Raw genomic sequence first — 14729 nt, 5'->3', positions numbered from 1 at the left:
CTTGTGGTCGAAATCATCTTTGTGCATGCGATACAAACTGGCTTCATTGGTGACTGTCTCAAATTCCTGTTTGAGCGCCTCAAGCAGCTCGTTGATGCGCTGCGTGGGCGGGATAATAGCACGCTGGTAGCTCATTGTGACAGATTGTGGCGTTGGAGTTGTGAACAGGTGTTAATCGATATTGCCGCCACAACGCTCGTCGAACGCTGTGAGTGAAAAATGTGGTGATGCAGGCGGCTGCCCTGGCGGTTAGAACAGACAACACCAAAAATTATTTGCCACACCAGACGACCTTGTAAGGGGAAATAAATTGTGAAGGGACGATAAAGAGTAGGCGACGCAAAGGATAAGCGAATCGATAGTTGCCGATCGCAAATGGTGTCACGGCCGAAATGTGGGGGCGGGATAAGCTGTCAGAGGTATGTAAATCGCAATGATCGTGAACGAATGAGACTGCGAAATAGTCAGTCAACTCTGTACCACTTAGATTGTTCGCCAGAATATGTTCGAACTCGGGTTTAATCAGAGCAAGCCGTCCAAAAGAGACGAACGATAAGGCGATCGAGAAAAAGGGGAAATAGCATACAAGAGCGCAGAATCAGAGCCGACACACAATCGACTCGAGACGGGCGGTCAGTTCGATGGGACGGGTTCGGCGCCCAGCGTTGCCAGCGTTGGTAGAGGAGAAAAGAAAAGAAAGGAAAATGTTGAATGGATTAAACTAGGAGGCGCAGGATTAGCCGAGCGGGGCGTACAAGGAAGTCGGGATAAGAAGCGGGCGAGGCTGATGACGCGGCGGAGCTCGGGTACAGGATGGCGGTGGGAAGCAGATTGATGGATGGATGGATGGTTGGGGTATGGATGGCCGGAGGAGATATTGTGGATATGGGAAAGGGCGAGCGAGTGAGTTGGAGCAGCGGATGAGAGAAGAAAAGGAAGGGACACAAAAGGCGGGAAGGCAAACAGGCGAGGCGAGCGGGTTCAGGGCACACCGGCGCCGGACGTCAGGCTGGGTAGAACCGACCAGGCAGATGCGTGCAAAAGAAAGTACGGAGAGGCCAGGCCAACACCCAAGTCAGCCAGATGGCGCCAGGCAGAGTACTCCTCTCCTCCTCCTCCTCCGTTCCCCCCCTCATCTCTCAAACAAGCAAGCACGACGCTGCGCACTGGCCACTCCGTCTCCTGCCCTAAACCTGGGTCGTCGTAAATTCTCACTACCCTTTCCCCGTGAACATTGCTACACTCTACATCCTATCGAGGTCAGCAAATAAACCACTCGCACTCATCGCCCGATTCGTCGGCAGCATAAATTAAATGTCTGTTCTGCTTTCTTCTTGGCCTTCGCCGCCCTGCCCCATACAGAGTAGCAGCTGGCTTCCGTTTTGTCGCGAGTGCGACATCGGCATGGTGGCCCGAGCACGCAGGCAGCACAAGAATGTCTGTTAGCTAGCCCAGACTTTATGGCGCACTTTCGTCCTGGCCCGAATGAATGGGAGCAGAAGTGCGACGGGTCCGGTGTCTCTTTTCGCGTGGCGTGGCTTGCAGTGGCTGGGTCCGACGGCTGCATGTGGGAGATAAGATGTACGTTGCTTTTTTTCTGTTTATGACGTGGTGCGCCAGACTGTGGGCGCGTGTCTAGTACTTCACCCGAGTCGGAATATTGTCTGGCCCAACTAGAACAGTCGGTTCGCTGCTTGGCACGCCACCTACTTGTCACGTCTGTGCCGCATCCGTCGCACAATGTTAGCTTTCCGAGATACGCCGGCTGGCCGACCCACTGGCCCACCGAGCATGCCACGAAATGCGCCGCGTTATCCAGTACGCCTTGTGCTAATACATCCTTTGCGCAGCAAGGATGTACCTGACACCTGACCCGTACACACAGCACCGAACAATATTGGTCTGTCTGTCGCCAAATTGGATTCTTGGAACATTCTAACGCTTCAGCTCATGCCAGCCACGCACGCGCCAGCCACGCGGGCTCGTGGCATAGCCACAGTCCCGTCGGTCCTCGGGATTTTGTTTGGCTGCCGTCGGCACGCCCGTAAACCATCACAAGTACCGCCGCACCACCTTCGTCAGTCTCATTTGCCCGCTTCTGACCTTTCCCTTGCCCTTCTAGAAGCCTACCCAAACGCGCGAATCCTTGCATAGTTCCTGCCTTCCCGCCAGTCACCTGCCCGTGCACGTGCTACCTCCTCCCTCATTCGTCACCAGCGGTACCCCCCCAACCGACGCCCGGCACGATGTTCATTGCCTTTTTGTAACAGTGTGCTTCTTTGATACTCTTAACACATCGAAAATCGAGCAGCCGGTTCGCGGCTCGACCTACGTCAATCTTCGCTAACTTAGACTGCAACTGACCACGATCATCTTGTGTTGCCAATTTCAGCAACGTCAAATATAATTAATTCAGCTAGTTCTATCTATAGCAAATTGCAATTTCCCATTTCCATTTTCTTTCTCGCATATCTGCATCAAGTGTTGTCTGCCTCGTCAGTAAATAAAAACTTCCAGTCCTCGACTTCCTCAATTGTTTGTCGGAGTTTGTCACGCATGCTTTCTACTGCCTCTGATCCTAGTAATAATCGCATTGGCGGATTTCCGCTGTGTGCCAGCTAGATTTGTGTTACCCACATAACGGGCATCACGCACTCGCATAGACTCACCTCCCATATAATCTCTCCTATCTTCTCCACACTAGTCGTCCGATGCGCACTAACCCATAGTATCATCCGCCGAGCATGCTCTGCCGGCGTGCCTCGATAGTCGTTGCTTAGCGGTTTAATCACGAAATGCCGCCATGGTGGTGATCTTTTGTCTTGCGTCCTGCTCCATCGATAAGTCAATGTCCCGTATAAAAAAACACAACATATTATTCAGGCGCGTACTCGTCCTGTTTGACTGTTCCAGGGTAAACCAGGGTCGCCTTAAGCCCAAACTCCTCAATCTCATACGACAAACTCTCAATCAAACCTTCTGTAGCCCATTTCGTACCACTAAACGGTCCGAGTCCCGGAATCCCGAGCATCCCCGCAATACTGCTAAAAACAATATACCTCCCGCGATTTCTCAGTCTAAAATACGGCAGCGTGGTCTGCACTATGTGAAACAAACCCATTACATTTGTCTCGAACTGCGCCCGAACATCATGCTCATCCTGCTCCTCACACGGTGCACTAACCCCGACCGCGACGCAATTCAGCACGACGTCGATCCGGCTCCAGCGCTGGACTGTCCTGTCGACGGATTCTTTGACCATCTGCCGCGACCGCACGTCACAGGAAGATGTCATCAGTCTGTCGGACCACTCTTGTGAGACGTGGACGGTTGCATGGATGTTACGCGAGCATGCCATGACCACATCCCCGCGCTCGAGTGCTGCGCGACATATGTGTCGTCCGATCATCCCTGTTGCTCCAAATATCTCCAATTATCAGCACGTGTCCCGATGGTATTACTCATCCTCAAAACTAGTAGTCAACAACATCCACTCACCAGCCAAACATACTGCTTTGTCGGATTACTCCCCGACGGGGCTTCACACGACGCCGGCCACAACGCACCGGCAACACTCCCCGGCTCAGGTGTATTCCTGCTCCTACCTCTTTCCGAACTTGCAACCAAGTGCGAACTACTATCAGCTTGCCGCAACGGCAAATACTCCGCTGCCGCTGACGATGATGACGACCGCCCCTTCCTCTCTAGCGGCGTGTAGCTGGATAAATCACGCCCTTGGTGTTCATGTTTGTGTGAGATTATTGCTGGCGGTATGCGAGGTGGAGAGGATGGCGTCAGCGAGATTATTGGTGGTGGTGGATATGATTCTTCGTAGTCTTCCATTGTGACTCGCGACCTATTGGCGACTTGGGAATATACTGAGACTTCTGGACAAAAACACTGTAATGTTCGACAATCGTGAAGAGTGTGATTCCTTGGCTGTTGCGCCAGGAAATCCACAACGCCTTTAGTTCCCACAACCTGAATCCCTCTACTCCTCCTATTCTTATATAACTTAGCACCTTCTCGCAAATCGATGCAGATCGGTCTTACAGCCGATAGACAGAATCAACCACGCCGAGAGCCCACGGCTATTTAGTCGACGCGACGTTATGATTTACAACTGCGGCTCATCTAAACTCCGCACAGTATGCTATTGTAAGGGATACTTGACTCCCTGCATACGGAATTCGGTTTCATCAATCTTAATTATGGCACTGTTTAATTGACTTCGGAGCACATTTTCGGTTGGCGTTAGGTAGACCAACGATTTATTACTATCCGGCTATGCAACATGCTGTCTCTCCAAAGTGTAACCGTCCGGTTGCCCTTTGGTATAGCTCTCGGGTGTTCTTCAAAATCGCACAACTCATCACAATGATTTCTCCATATAAATTACGCTACTCCGCCATAATTTACCATAATAATCACTCCGGCGCAATTTTTACTCAAACAATCACTATACAAGTATAGAAAGTATGAATTATTATCCGCAAACTCCACGTATATCCACTCGTTTTCTACCCCTCCAACTCACTTTCGTACAAGTTACACATATTTTTGGTTTGATAGCTTAATTGGCCGTGATCGACTGCAGGTACTCAACGCGATACTGGTTGTCGTCGCACGGGCGCGGGAGTGGCGTCCACTTTGGTTCATCCTTGAAAAGACGCATGGCCTTGATGTAATCCGACGAAGTAGTCGAGAAGCGATGGTAAATACCCGCGGGCTATTGCAAACCACCATTAGCCTTCGAAACCTGAGAGAACAATAAACTGACAGAGACAGAGAGAGCTCTTACCAAAATAATAAGATCGCCCGCATCCAACTTCAACCTGACCCACCGATCCTCCACATCCCGCACATCAAAAAAACCTTCACCCTCAACCACATACCTGATCTCCTCATCCTCATGCAAGTGCTCCTTGTAAAACATCTTCACCTTCTCCTCATAAACGTCACCCATAGATGCCGGCGAAATCGTAATCACGTCTTGGTTTTTGTAGCCACGCGCTTTGGCGAGCGAGTTGACGTTGTCGAGAGCGGTTGCACTGGAGAAATTGTACGCCAACACGCCAAGCTTGGCGACTGCCTCGGGCGGAACTTCGACGCCGGAGTCGTGGTCGAGACGTTGGTCCTCCTGTTAATTTTCATTAGACACTCTGCTTCGTAAAGGTACCAGGTGCGAGATAACGTACGGCCGTGTTATCGTGGTAGTAGACTTTCATTTCTGGTTATGAATAAATGGATAACGATGTAGCAATCTGCAACGACGAATAATTAGTACGTTGCAATCTCGTCAGTCATGACAGTGTCCATGCGGAGAGAACCTTCCCAGCGGCACGTCTCATGGACAAAGAACTTACCAAGAATACCACCTTCAGGCCAAAAAATCAAAAAAAATCTGAGCTGCGGTTTGTACGAAGTAAAATATACCTTCTCGAACGGGAACAAGAAAGTTAAAGGTGGTGTTCGTGGGGAAGTAAGACTAAATAAGAAAAGCGTTTTGTGAGGCAGACGTGAGGCTGATCACTCTAGACGATCGAGGCATCGGGCAATGATTTTTAATGAAGGAAATTGTGCTTTATTAATCTATCTGCACATTCGAAAATTATTCTAAATTATCGAAAATCATTAAATAAATCTATAAATTATCCGTGATTTCAAAAGATATGTATAAACATCTATAACTTCCAATATATATAAATATATCCATAATTTCAAAAGATATTTTTGTTTGCACTACCGTTATTATTCAAGCGTGACGGCGATGATGCAATTTGCCTGCGGCGTACGACTCCAGCAGGGTAAGCTGTTGCGGTTGCATGTTGGCGAGTGAGTGATGGCACGTTGTCACATCTTGCTCAGCAGTATGCCGAGTTTCGGATGATGAATAAGCAGAGTACATATGAGGCGCATGCGTGCTTTTATTTTGCCCGGATCTAGCATCTCATCTGTTATGTTATGTTATGTTCAGTGTTTGCATACAATAACTGCTAACTACTTAACAGCAATGACGGCAGATGCTCGGACAGCCCGCTTTGAGTATTTTAATCATGATAGAATACATTTTTTCAATCATTTAGCTAGGAGTATTGGAGTAAGCCAGAACAATTGCCCCCGAAGGTCATCGAGGTGGCAACGTCATAATCCATATATCTATTATTGACGAGAAATTGATTAATTTGACATTCGAGTCTCGTTGATTGCTCCTTTCTATGTGCATAGAAGTTATACAATCGTGCCCGTCACGGGAGATGAATACAGCTCTTGTTTATTGCGGCTGTCACGCCGGAAGTTCGGATGTAGGTAATCCAGCTGGTCAATGGTCTGCCCGACCACTCAGTAGTGCTGCACTTAAGTTACAACTTGTCGCTGGTCATAGGTTCGGAATGGACAAAGGGCTTTAGTAGTTTTACAGTATTGCCCAAGTCATACAAGCCATTTATAATTTCGATGTTAACAAGTGGTAGTAGACACTAGCGGGCAATACACATTGCACTTCGCACAAATGCTCTCCTCACGCGACCATCTGGCTTGATAACCGGGCTCGCCTAGATTGCTTGGCCCATTAGCACAAAATGTAATGCATTTCACATCATAACCTGAAACGCAGGATGCTGATTTCGTCCACTGTTGGGGGGTGACGGAGTTGGGAACCAGGCGGCAGCACCAGTAAAGCGTTTCTATTGAAGCAAACAAAAAAAACCTTCATACCTTGTCACGTTAGTTCCCGGACGGTGTACGCCAGTGAAAGCCTGTTCCCCCCCGTTTCTCGCAACACTAGCATACTTTCCCATCGAAAAAAAGTCAAACACAAACAAGCAATTTTAAATCATCCCTCGCGAGTTTACAATAAAGTTCACGGATCGGCCATTCCGCTGTCGCGTATCATGTACTACTTCTCTATTTATCCATAGCTTTATATAACGACCATCAACAAAGCCCCGTTGCAAATCTCGCACCACTCATAGCATTGTATTGTGCGAAGTTATATGTGATACTTTGCTAACGGAGTTGATTGTTTTTATGCCAGGCTTTACATTCTTTTTTTGTCTTAGAAGAAAACCTTTGTTACGTAACTTCCTAACAAACTCTTCGTCGCCGTCGTTAGTTTGACAAACTTTATGAATTTTTCATGCAGGGACCTTTCAAAGCAGAATATTCGAGCTCACTTAAGGTTTAGATATGTCCAATGCACGCTGTTCGGAAACGCACTTACATATTCAAACTCCGGGTGAAATCTGAACATTGGATAAACGTCGGTGTAGACTAACTCAATACAAATAAACATCTCACCCCATAAACGAAAGCATCATAACTTACAATCGTATTGTCTTCACACCATCATCAACAAGCTAATTTTCTGAGCGTTTTCTTCATAAAGTAAACCCAAAAATACAAATTTGAGACGACGAACTTAACAGTGTAAGATGAAATTTAAAGAAAGGATTTAACAAATGCGCCATAAAATATCATTCTAGTAAAAGATATTCCAATTCATATAACCCTTTTGGCTCAGTCAGTACAAAACAGAAGTTAGCGCTGAGCAGTTCCTGTCCACATAGCTGTTCCAGCAAATAACGCACAGGTTTATAGGTAGAGATAAAACAAATACATGGTCTGAACCTCGAACGACGCATTAATAATAAAGATTTATACATGAACGGCATATCCCAATAATAATAACAAACAAATAACATCCAATCACACACCTATCGTACCACACGCCTAATTTTGATATGGAAACAAACGTGCAATAACAGCTTATTGACGATATACCGGTTGCACTTGAGCCGCTTGAAGTGGTTGCGCAGGAACTGCAGCTTGCGATTGTGGGGCAGGCGGAGCCTGCTGTGCTTGCTGATGCTGCTGCTGCTGCTGCTGTGGAGCCTGCCGCTGTTGCTGGTAATCCTGTGGTTGCTGTTGAGTCCGGGGAACAGCTTGCGGCATCTGGTGGATCGGCTGTCCTTGTTGTTGCGGCATCTGTGGTGGAGGCGGCGGCGGAGCAGGCTGGTATTGTGGCGGCCATCCATACGGAGCAGCATGCGGGTGCCCATAGATCTGGCCATAGTCACCACCGCCTGCATAATATTTTTGATCCTGGGGAGCGCCCTGCGGCATATATGCATACGGTTGGGTGTAAACCGGCATCGCACCTGGATATGGCCGATAGCTGGGGTGCACGTATTGCTGTTGACGATAATAAGGATCGCCACTATTAATGACTTGACCGTGCTCGTCAGTCGCGACACCCGACTCCGCAGGTGGTCTGTAGTATGGATCTGCTACTCAAGTTGAGTATGACACCATAGAAAGAGGCACACTAACTATTACGTACCATAAATATTCACGCCTCCGGGAACAACAGTGCGTTCAAGGCCATTCGATCCATCCGGCGGTATCCGGAAGTTCTGGCGCTGGGTCAATTCGGGCGAGATCGCAAGATCACGGAGAAGTGGATTCGTGCTGGGAGTAGAGAAGTTGCCCTGCATGACGTCCTCTGGCTTATAGTACGAAACCAAATGATGAGGACTACCGTTAATAAGCACGCTCATTGTCTTCTTGATCAAGCCGCCATCCTTGAATCCATAAGAGTCAACGAGGGAGCCGACTAGAGCCCGCTCTGCCTCTGGATCATAAATGCTCGAGCTAGGATGCTGTGGAGGCGTACTCGATACTGCAGCAGCGGTTGCGGGTGCGAGAGGGACCTTCGCTGGCCGAGGAGGAGATTCTACCACGGAGGCATCTGCCCGTTGTTCCTGGTCCAAGTAGCCACTGCCTCCCTCGTTGCTACCGTTCGCGCCAGTCTGATAAGGATCGGCGCTGGAAGTGCGTTTCTTACGGCGATTGCGTTTGGCGGCACGCTTCTTCTCACCAGGCGCAAAAGGCTTCTCAAGCTGACGGTAGACCAAGAAGTTGCCAAGAATTCGGGACGGGGACCACGCGATTCCGTCAGTCCATCGCTTGATGCCGGAGGTCCCTTCGTTGAAGATGAAGATATTGCCCGAGCGGATAAGTTCGCTGCGCTCACGGTCGTGTGGCCGACGCGAGACGTAGTGTAGAAGACCCTGCATACAAGCCTGGAACAGGATCAACGCGTCGTGGGTGGTAGACACGTATCCAGTATAGGTGGCCGACAAGCCCTGAGGAGGACCAGAGCCGGCAGTGCGGTTCGCGCTGCCGGGAGTCGTAGCTGACTGGGTTGGGTCCGGCTTCGGAGTAGCGTGCTGTGGAGTAGACATTGCCGTGCAGATGATCGTTGCTAACAACTGTCAGTATGGTCGATATATGGCCAGAAAAGCCAATAAATTAATTAATTAATTTTTGATTTGATTTGATTTGAATCAACCACCGGAGTGTCAAAAACAGGCGACGCACATTAGTTACAATCGGCTATTTGAGTCGACAGGCTGTTCCGGTAGTTGGTGTCGCGGTGGATAACAGTTAACCAAAACAACTTTCGCACCAGAGCAGAGAAATCGGGCACCAAATTGACTTGCAGTCGAGAATAAAGGAAGAAGTTCGGAATATGCAAATTGAAAAAAAGAAAATGCAGCGAGGTGTCGGTAAAGCCGTCAAGGACGCTGAGAACGTTGAAGGACTGTTGTAGCGGAGTGTGACGAGAGTCTCATCGATTGGCGACACTAGAAGCGGAAGAGCGGCAGTGTACTGACCTGAATCTGGTCAACTGACTTAATTGGACGCCTACGTGTACCCGCGAGAGTAACGGTAGGACTGAGCAGTTCGGGAGCGTACTAGGATGGACAAAGGGCTAAGTTGACTGAGAGAGAAGACAAGAAAAACAGAGGAAAGGAGCGGAGGAGATGAGCAGAGCAGAGCAAAGCAGAGTTGGGCCCCGACGAGATATAGTTTTGACGTGCAGGGCGTCGGAGAGCAGCAGCAAAAAGGCAGGGTCGGCCGGGTAAGTGAGGAAGACAGAAGAACATGAGAGCGTGCAAGCGAGCAAACAACAGCGCCGCCTTCGGGGGCTGGTGGGGAGGGGGGTCGGGTACCCGTTATCTTCTGACATCCCGCGTGCCGCCGACCTTCCGACGCTACATTAAAAAAGATACTATCCGCAGTGTCCAGAGCAAAAGACATACGACTCACACCATGAACATTTGAAGCCTGCTGTTGCCAATACTATTTCTAATAATTATTCTGGAGGAGAGCAGCACCAACACGAAGTAGATGTAGCGGCCCATTTTACCCGGGGCGACAATGCCAATGCGAAGGTGACGACATCGGACGCGTCGTGCGAGTAACAGCGCCGTGCAAGTTGTTACCCGTACCCACTTGCCGTCACCTCGACAAACTCTACACCGCGTGCCACTGCACCGCCACTGGCCGCCTGACGTCCTTGCCACGCACGAGTTGTAAGTAATTGGCGGCCGTCGACTAGTTTCAAACTCGCTATTTCCGCCCAGTTACACTTAATAGTAATTTAATTAACAAGAAGGGCGCAGAGTTGAAGAATTTGGTGCGGGCCAGTGACAAGGTGTGAGCGTGCACGGTTGCGACTATGCGTAAGGTTGGCACAACCTTGCTTTGTGTTTGTGTTTGACTTCCGCACATTCTCCTAGAGACACATACGCAATACTTATAGTTTTGCTCAAACTTTCGAACAAACAAATACGCAGAAATTGTCGGCCTGCCTTCTTCATGAGCATCGATTTACGGCCCCCTCGAATCCACTGGCGATATGGCCACACTGTCCGCCTCGGCACATATGAATGCGGTCGTCGCGCGTGCACGAATCACGTGGGAGACGCCTGGCCTCTTGCACGTGCTGCGGTACATAGTTAGTAGTACAGGAAAGAGTACGAGGTACGCAGGGTTGCGCCTACGTTCGCCTGCGGAACATCGGTTCCCGTTTCGGAAAATGCTTGCGTGTATGCTAACCTTGGTTTGGGGTTCACTTACTTAGTATGTACCCGTAGCTCAGCTTTTGGCCGACTGCGCACACTCTAGTCTCGACTCTGGAATTAATACTTCTTAACTCGAGTGGTCTATCTGCATGCTCTCCAACAATACCCCCAACTGGATCTCCGCTGCCTCAATATATCCTTATCCTGTTCCGCGCAGTTGTTTGCAAGCGATTAATCTCCTTAGTGAGCGAGCGATGCTATTCCACTGACAACGATGGTATTCAGCCGTCAACGTCACGCATCGACGTCCCTGTGAGAAGAGGATATCCTAAGCGGCGTACGTTCACTCTCATCCCGTCATCGTGTTCGATATATTTTGACAGTTGCTGCCTATCTACCTACGGTGGGCCGGAAGTAGAGCTTGATATATTCAACGGCTCTGAAAACAATAGAGTTTCGCGCAGCATTCATTTCTCTCATTTCCAGAACTGATGACCTACTAGCGTGAATGTTCCTACGACTGTTATTGGCATACGTACATCATAGTTCTATACTTTAAGTCCGGCTATTAACCGTTGGCCGTTGCAGGTATGTCGGCTTTCCTACCGAAGCAAGCCTATAGTGTGGTGAGTGCTATCGTCGGCGATGCATTTACAATCTTATTCGCTGCTGACCGGGAGTTGCACAGTATGATGGGACGGCCGATCGTCGTTTGGTTTAGATATCTGCCTTATGGAATAATATGACAGTAAACAATGCTCTATGTGTTTGAATAGACTTCGTCAGGTCGTTTCAAAACCCGTAGAACCGTAACACAGCAATTGAGAGCTACTCTGCAATGTTTAAAATCGTGAATCGTTGGGATGTTTTGCGAAGATGGTGGTTATAGACAGAAGCTGTGAAGATATAAGCCGCATCGGATTCTAATGTCTTCACCCCCTGCACTTCAAGGGTTTGATATCTGTCAAAAATAGTAGCTACAGTAAGCCAATCGTGTACTGAGCGGGATATCCCGATATCCGTTTCAGAATTAGTCGGCTGATGTGGCTGACGAATTTTTGTTCTACATTGGATAAAAAGTCATCCAGCTTAAGTGTCGCGGTCGTGGACTGCATCAAATACAACTAATAACATCGACTCGCCAATCCGACTGCTGAACGAGTGAAATCAACCTATGCCGAGTCGAGATTTTGGCACCAATCGCGCCAGCTCACGTTTTTGGCATAAAAGTGCTTCGGGAAGACATTCGCGACAGAATTTTAACAGCAGACCGCTCCCATGCACGTCTATGCTGGCGCCATACTGGCGCCGTACGTTCGTTACAGATTGACAGATCGGCTTATCGCCGATTATAGTTAACTCAAATCAGGGAGAATAGTTTTCACTGGCTTAACTATCCAACTATCGACCATTGTTTGCACCGGCTTTGTAAACTGCTAGTGTTAACTAATGCAGCTTAACCTTGTATGGGTCCAAATCTTGCCTAGCGTGTGTATCATTAGCCTCGCATTCTCTGGCGCAACATGGTTTCTAACATAAAGCTGCGAAAGCAACCCAGTGTGCTAGACTGATAGTGTGATGCGATGCCAGTGTAAAGGTCAATCATGATTACCATGTTCTGCAGTGAGCAACCCCTTTAGAGGGGCAACGGAAGAGCCCCAGACCAGCGCAATATATAGCCAGAGCGGCGTACGTTTATGGACTCTAGAATCTGTAGGTTCACCTACTAGTGTCCGGTGATACTCGTCGGATGATGTAAAAACAAGAACAAAATCGTCTACACCTTAGCGGACATAACAAGCTGCCCGATTCTCCTCCTAGAACGGAATATTTCCTTGTCATGTGCCCACGGTTATCAAACCTCGTCCATACATGCCGAATTCGAATTATTTGGTTACTGATTGTAAGGTACACTTTCATGGCACAAGTTTTGCCTTAACAAAATCCCCTTGGCCGTGATCAGTGAGCTACCGCGCAGACGACCGAATGCAAAATCCCCGGTCGCGTAGCGTGACGTGAGAATTTTATCTTCTCAAGGAAATCCAAGAACCGAAACCAAATTAGTTACATTCTCGACTAGATCAACTGTTTCCGGTCGAACCCTCCCGCAGTTCCCCGACGTAAACTTATTCAACCCACCGGTCCTCTCGGCATGTCAGTTCATACTAACCCAACTGTGACAGCCATGTTTTAGAGTTTCGTCAACTAAGGTTTTATCGTACGGAATAACTTTATCCTGGACATGGACCAAACCAAAACGGCTTGATTTGTTTTGCACCGTTCAAGACGGATTTTCAGATTGGAAGACCGATTATTGACTGAGTCGCTTCGAGGCTTATGGTCGAAACTTCTCTCTGCCAACACTTTTAGTATTCGAGTTATATGCTAAGCTATCGCATCGCTGCAGCAATCAACAGACTTCCCCTTGCTTGCCCCCCCGGTCTGCTAACTGACGGTTATATATCTCCTTAAACGGCAGCCTTGACGGTTACTTGATTCTAAAAGATGAATTGCGCAACTAAAGATCGCTCGTATTGTGGACTTTAATGCCGACGACAGACTTCCCGTTATAAAAGTAATTAATTACACACACACCGTACTCGCGAAGACAAAATCAAAGCATGCAGAAATTGTATAACTGTTCAAAGAATTAAGGTGTCGAAGCAGCCACCAATCGTCTCTTTACAAAGTACAGTTTATTGATTAATCTCCCAAGCGTGCGTATTAGAAAGACGAGCCGGGAAGGCCGAGCAATTAGGCGGGTAGGAAAAATCTTCAGCAAAAGTCAAATCATATGACGTCAATGTCGCATTCGAAAGGGGGGAATTGTCCCGTCTCCTGTTCGGGTGTGTATTGTCGAGCGGCAGGATATTTAACTAGCTACAACACGACTTTGAATAGGAGCAGCTACTTCTCAGCCTCAGAAACGAACACGTGGGTCATCTTATCTAATGCGATTCTGTTCCAGCTTAATGTTTTCGTCCGACTCATGGGATGAAGAAGCTAAATCAGCGCAATAATACAGAGCCATCTCACGGTAATCAAATGACTAAAGGTGACAACTCTCGATATAACATTGCATTAACATTTCTGAGAGTGCTTGCGGTTTGCGCTAGGTATTCGGTGGAGATTTATTCGCAATACACTCTGAAATTAGTGCACAGGCGAGGCGGGATTGTCGCACTTTCGAAAGTATTATTGTTCGAAATCTTGAATTGTCACCGGGGGTGTGACTGACGCTTGTGATATCGATATCTGCAAACTCAGCTGAGACTTCCCAGAGTTACACTTTTGAGTTGCGTCGTCTTACAACAAAGTTCCACAAAAGATTCTATTGACGTCCAGGGCACTGGAGAAGAGTTTCCGATTGATTGCTTAAGTGAAAAGTGGAATGCAGCGACGAAAAAATATCATTCACAGCGCGCCAACAATGAGTGATGAAAATTTTCTTGGTTAGCTATAATTGGGGAATCACTATCTGCTACTGTAACTTATTGATTAGCGGTAAGCGACCCAATACATAACAAAGCACGTCTGCGACCAATGGTAAGAGAACGGAAAGAAAGTTGCGACTTATGTAGGTGGCCGCGATCCGAAGCCCCATGAGGTAAGCATAATCTCCTGGCGACCATTCGGAGATTTCTGTCGCATTAGCCAAGATAAAAGGGTGCAAGTTTGTCCAAGAAAAGTTAACTATATAGTTCATAGGCTAAATCTTGCACTTAACGTCGACCCATGACGAGACGCGGCCCAACGAGCATCATATACCTTAGCTCGAAGTTGGCTAATTCAGACGCGGAAGACGTCGATCGCGATCGCAATCGACGAAAAAGAAAGTGCGCATGACAACCCGGCCCT

At 48.2% G+C, this 14729-nt stretch overlaps 3 protein-coding genes across 3 annotated transcripts; all 3 read right to left on the bottom strand.

The window, feature by feature from the left end:
* Window positions 1-2314: 2314 nt before the first annotated feature.
* Window positions 2315-4238, bottom strand: V1508DRAFT_101527 (uncharacterized protein). The gene is made up of 4 exons (XM_066935827.1): window positions 3499-4238; window positions 2892-3427; window positions 2670-2832; window positions 2315-2618 (listed from the first exon to the last, which is right to left on the bottom strand). Exons 1-4 carry the CDS (start codon window positions 3841-3843, stop codon window positions 2478-2480), a joined length of 1185 nt encoding a protein of 394 aa, XP_066798831.1. The 5' UTR covers window positions 3844-4238; the 3' UTR covers window positions 2315-2477.
* A 15-nt stretch (window positions 4239-4253) lies between these two features.
* Window positions 4254-5536, bottom strand: V1508DRAFT_408788 (Acireductone dioxygenase ARD family). Its single transcript, XM_066939061.1, has 4 exons — window positions 5367-5536; window positions 5199-5264; window positions 4802-5140; window positions 4254-4729 (listed from the first exon to the last, which is right to left on the bottom strand). The coding sequence occupies exons 2-4, from the start codon at window positions 5226-5228 to the stop codon at window positions 4574-4576; spliced, it is 525 nt and encodes a 174-aa protein (XP_066798830.1). The 5' UTR covers window positions 5229-5264; window positions 5367-5536; the 3' UTR covers window positions 4254-4573.
* Window positions 5537-7389: 1853 nt separating this feature from the next.
* Window positions 7390-9578, bottom strand: V1508DRAFT_101468 (Gti1/Pac2 family-domain-containing protein). The gene is made up of 3 exons (XM_066935826.1): window positions 9470-9578; window positions 8342-9265; window positions 7390-8228 (listed from the first exon to the last, which is right to left on the bottom strand). Exons 2-3 carry the CDS (start codon window positions 9243-9245, stop codon window positions 7768-7770), a joined length of 1365 nt encoding a protein of 454 aa, XP_066798829.1. The 5' UTR covers window positions 9246-9265; window positions 9470-9578; the 3' UTR covers window positions 7390-7767.
* Between the last annotated feature and the right edge of the window lie 5151 nt (window positions 9579-14729).

Source organism: Lipomyces doorenjongii (genome assembly GCF_038497915.1).
Source record: "Lipomyces doorenjongii strain NRRL Y-27504 unplaced genomic scaffold V1508scaffold_2, whole genome shotgun sequence".
NCBI lineage: Eukaryota > Fungi > Ascomycota > Lipomycetes > Lipomycetales > Lipomycetaceae > Lipomyces > Lipomyces doorenjongii.
The sequence above is the reverse complement of the archived record's forward strand: the minus strand, read 5'-3'. Positions and strand labels throughout refer to the sequence as shown.

What these genes read in the sequence shown, in the direction of transcription:
- V1508DRAFT_101527 (XM_066935827.1), bottom strand. Translation starts at nt 3,843, where the DNA reads ATGGAAGACTACGAAGAATCATATCCACCACCACCAATAATCTCGCTG. An exon ending in GGAACAGTCAAACAGGACGA is followed by an intron (nt 2,833 to 2,891) that starts GTACGCGCCTGA and finishes TTATCGATGGAG; the next exon opens with CAGGACGCAAGACAAAAGAT. An exon ending in TAGGAGAGATTATATGGGAG is followed by an intron (nt 2,619 to 2,669) that starts GTGAGTCTATGC and finishes ACACAAATCTAG; the next exon opens with CTGGCACACAGCGGAAATCC.
- V1508DRAFT_408788 (XM_066939061.1), bottom strand. Translation starts at nt 5,228, where the DNA reads ATGAAAGTCTACTACCACGATAACACGGCC. An exon ending in ACTACCACGATAACACGGCC is followed by an intron (nt 5,141 to 5,198) that starts GTACGTTATCTC and finishes GAAAATTAACAG; the next exon opens with GAGGACCAACGTCTCGACCA. An exon ending in CGGGCGATCTTATTATTTTG is followed by an intron (nt 4,730 to 4,801) that starts GTAAGAGCTCTC and finishes GGTTTGCAATAG; the next exon opens with CCCGCGGGTATTTACCATCG.
- V1508DRAFT_101468 (XM_066935826.1), bottom strand. Translation starts at nt 9,245, where the DNA reads ATGTCTACTCCACAGCACGCTACTCCGAAGCCGGACCCAACCCAGTCA. An exon ending in CGGAGGCGTGAATATTTATG is followed by an intron (nt 8,229 to 8,341) that starts GTACGTAATAGT and finishes AGCACGGTCAAG; the next exon opens with TCATTAATAGTGGCGATCCT.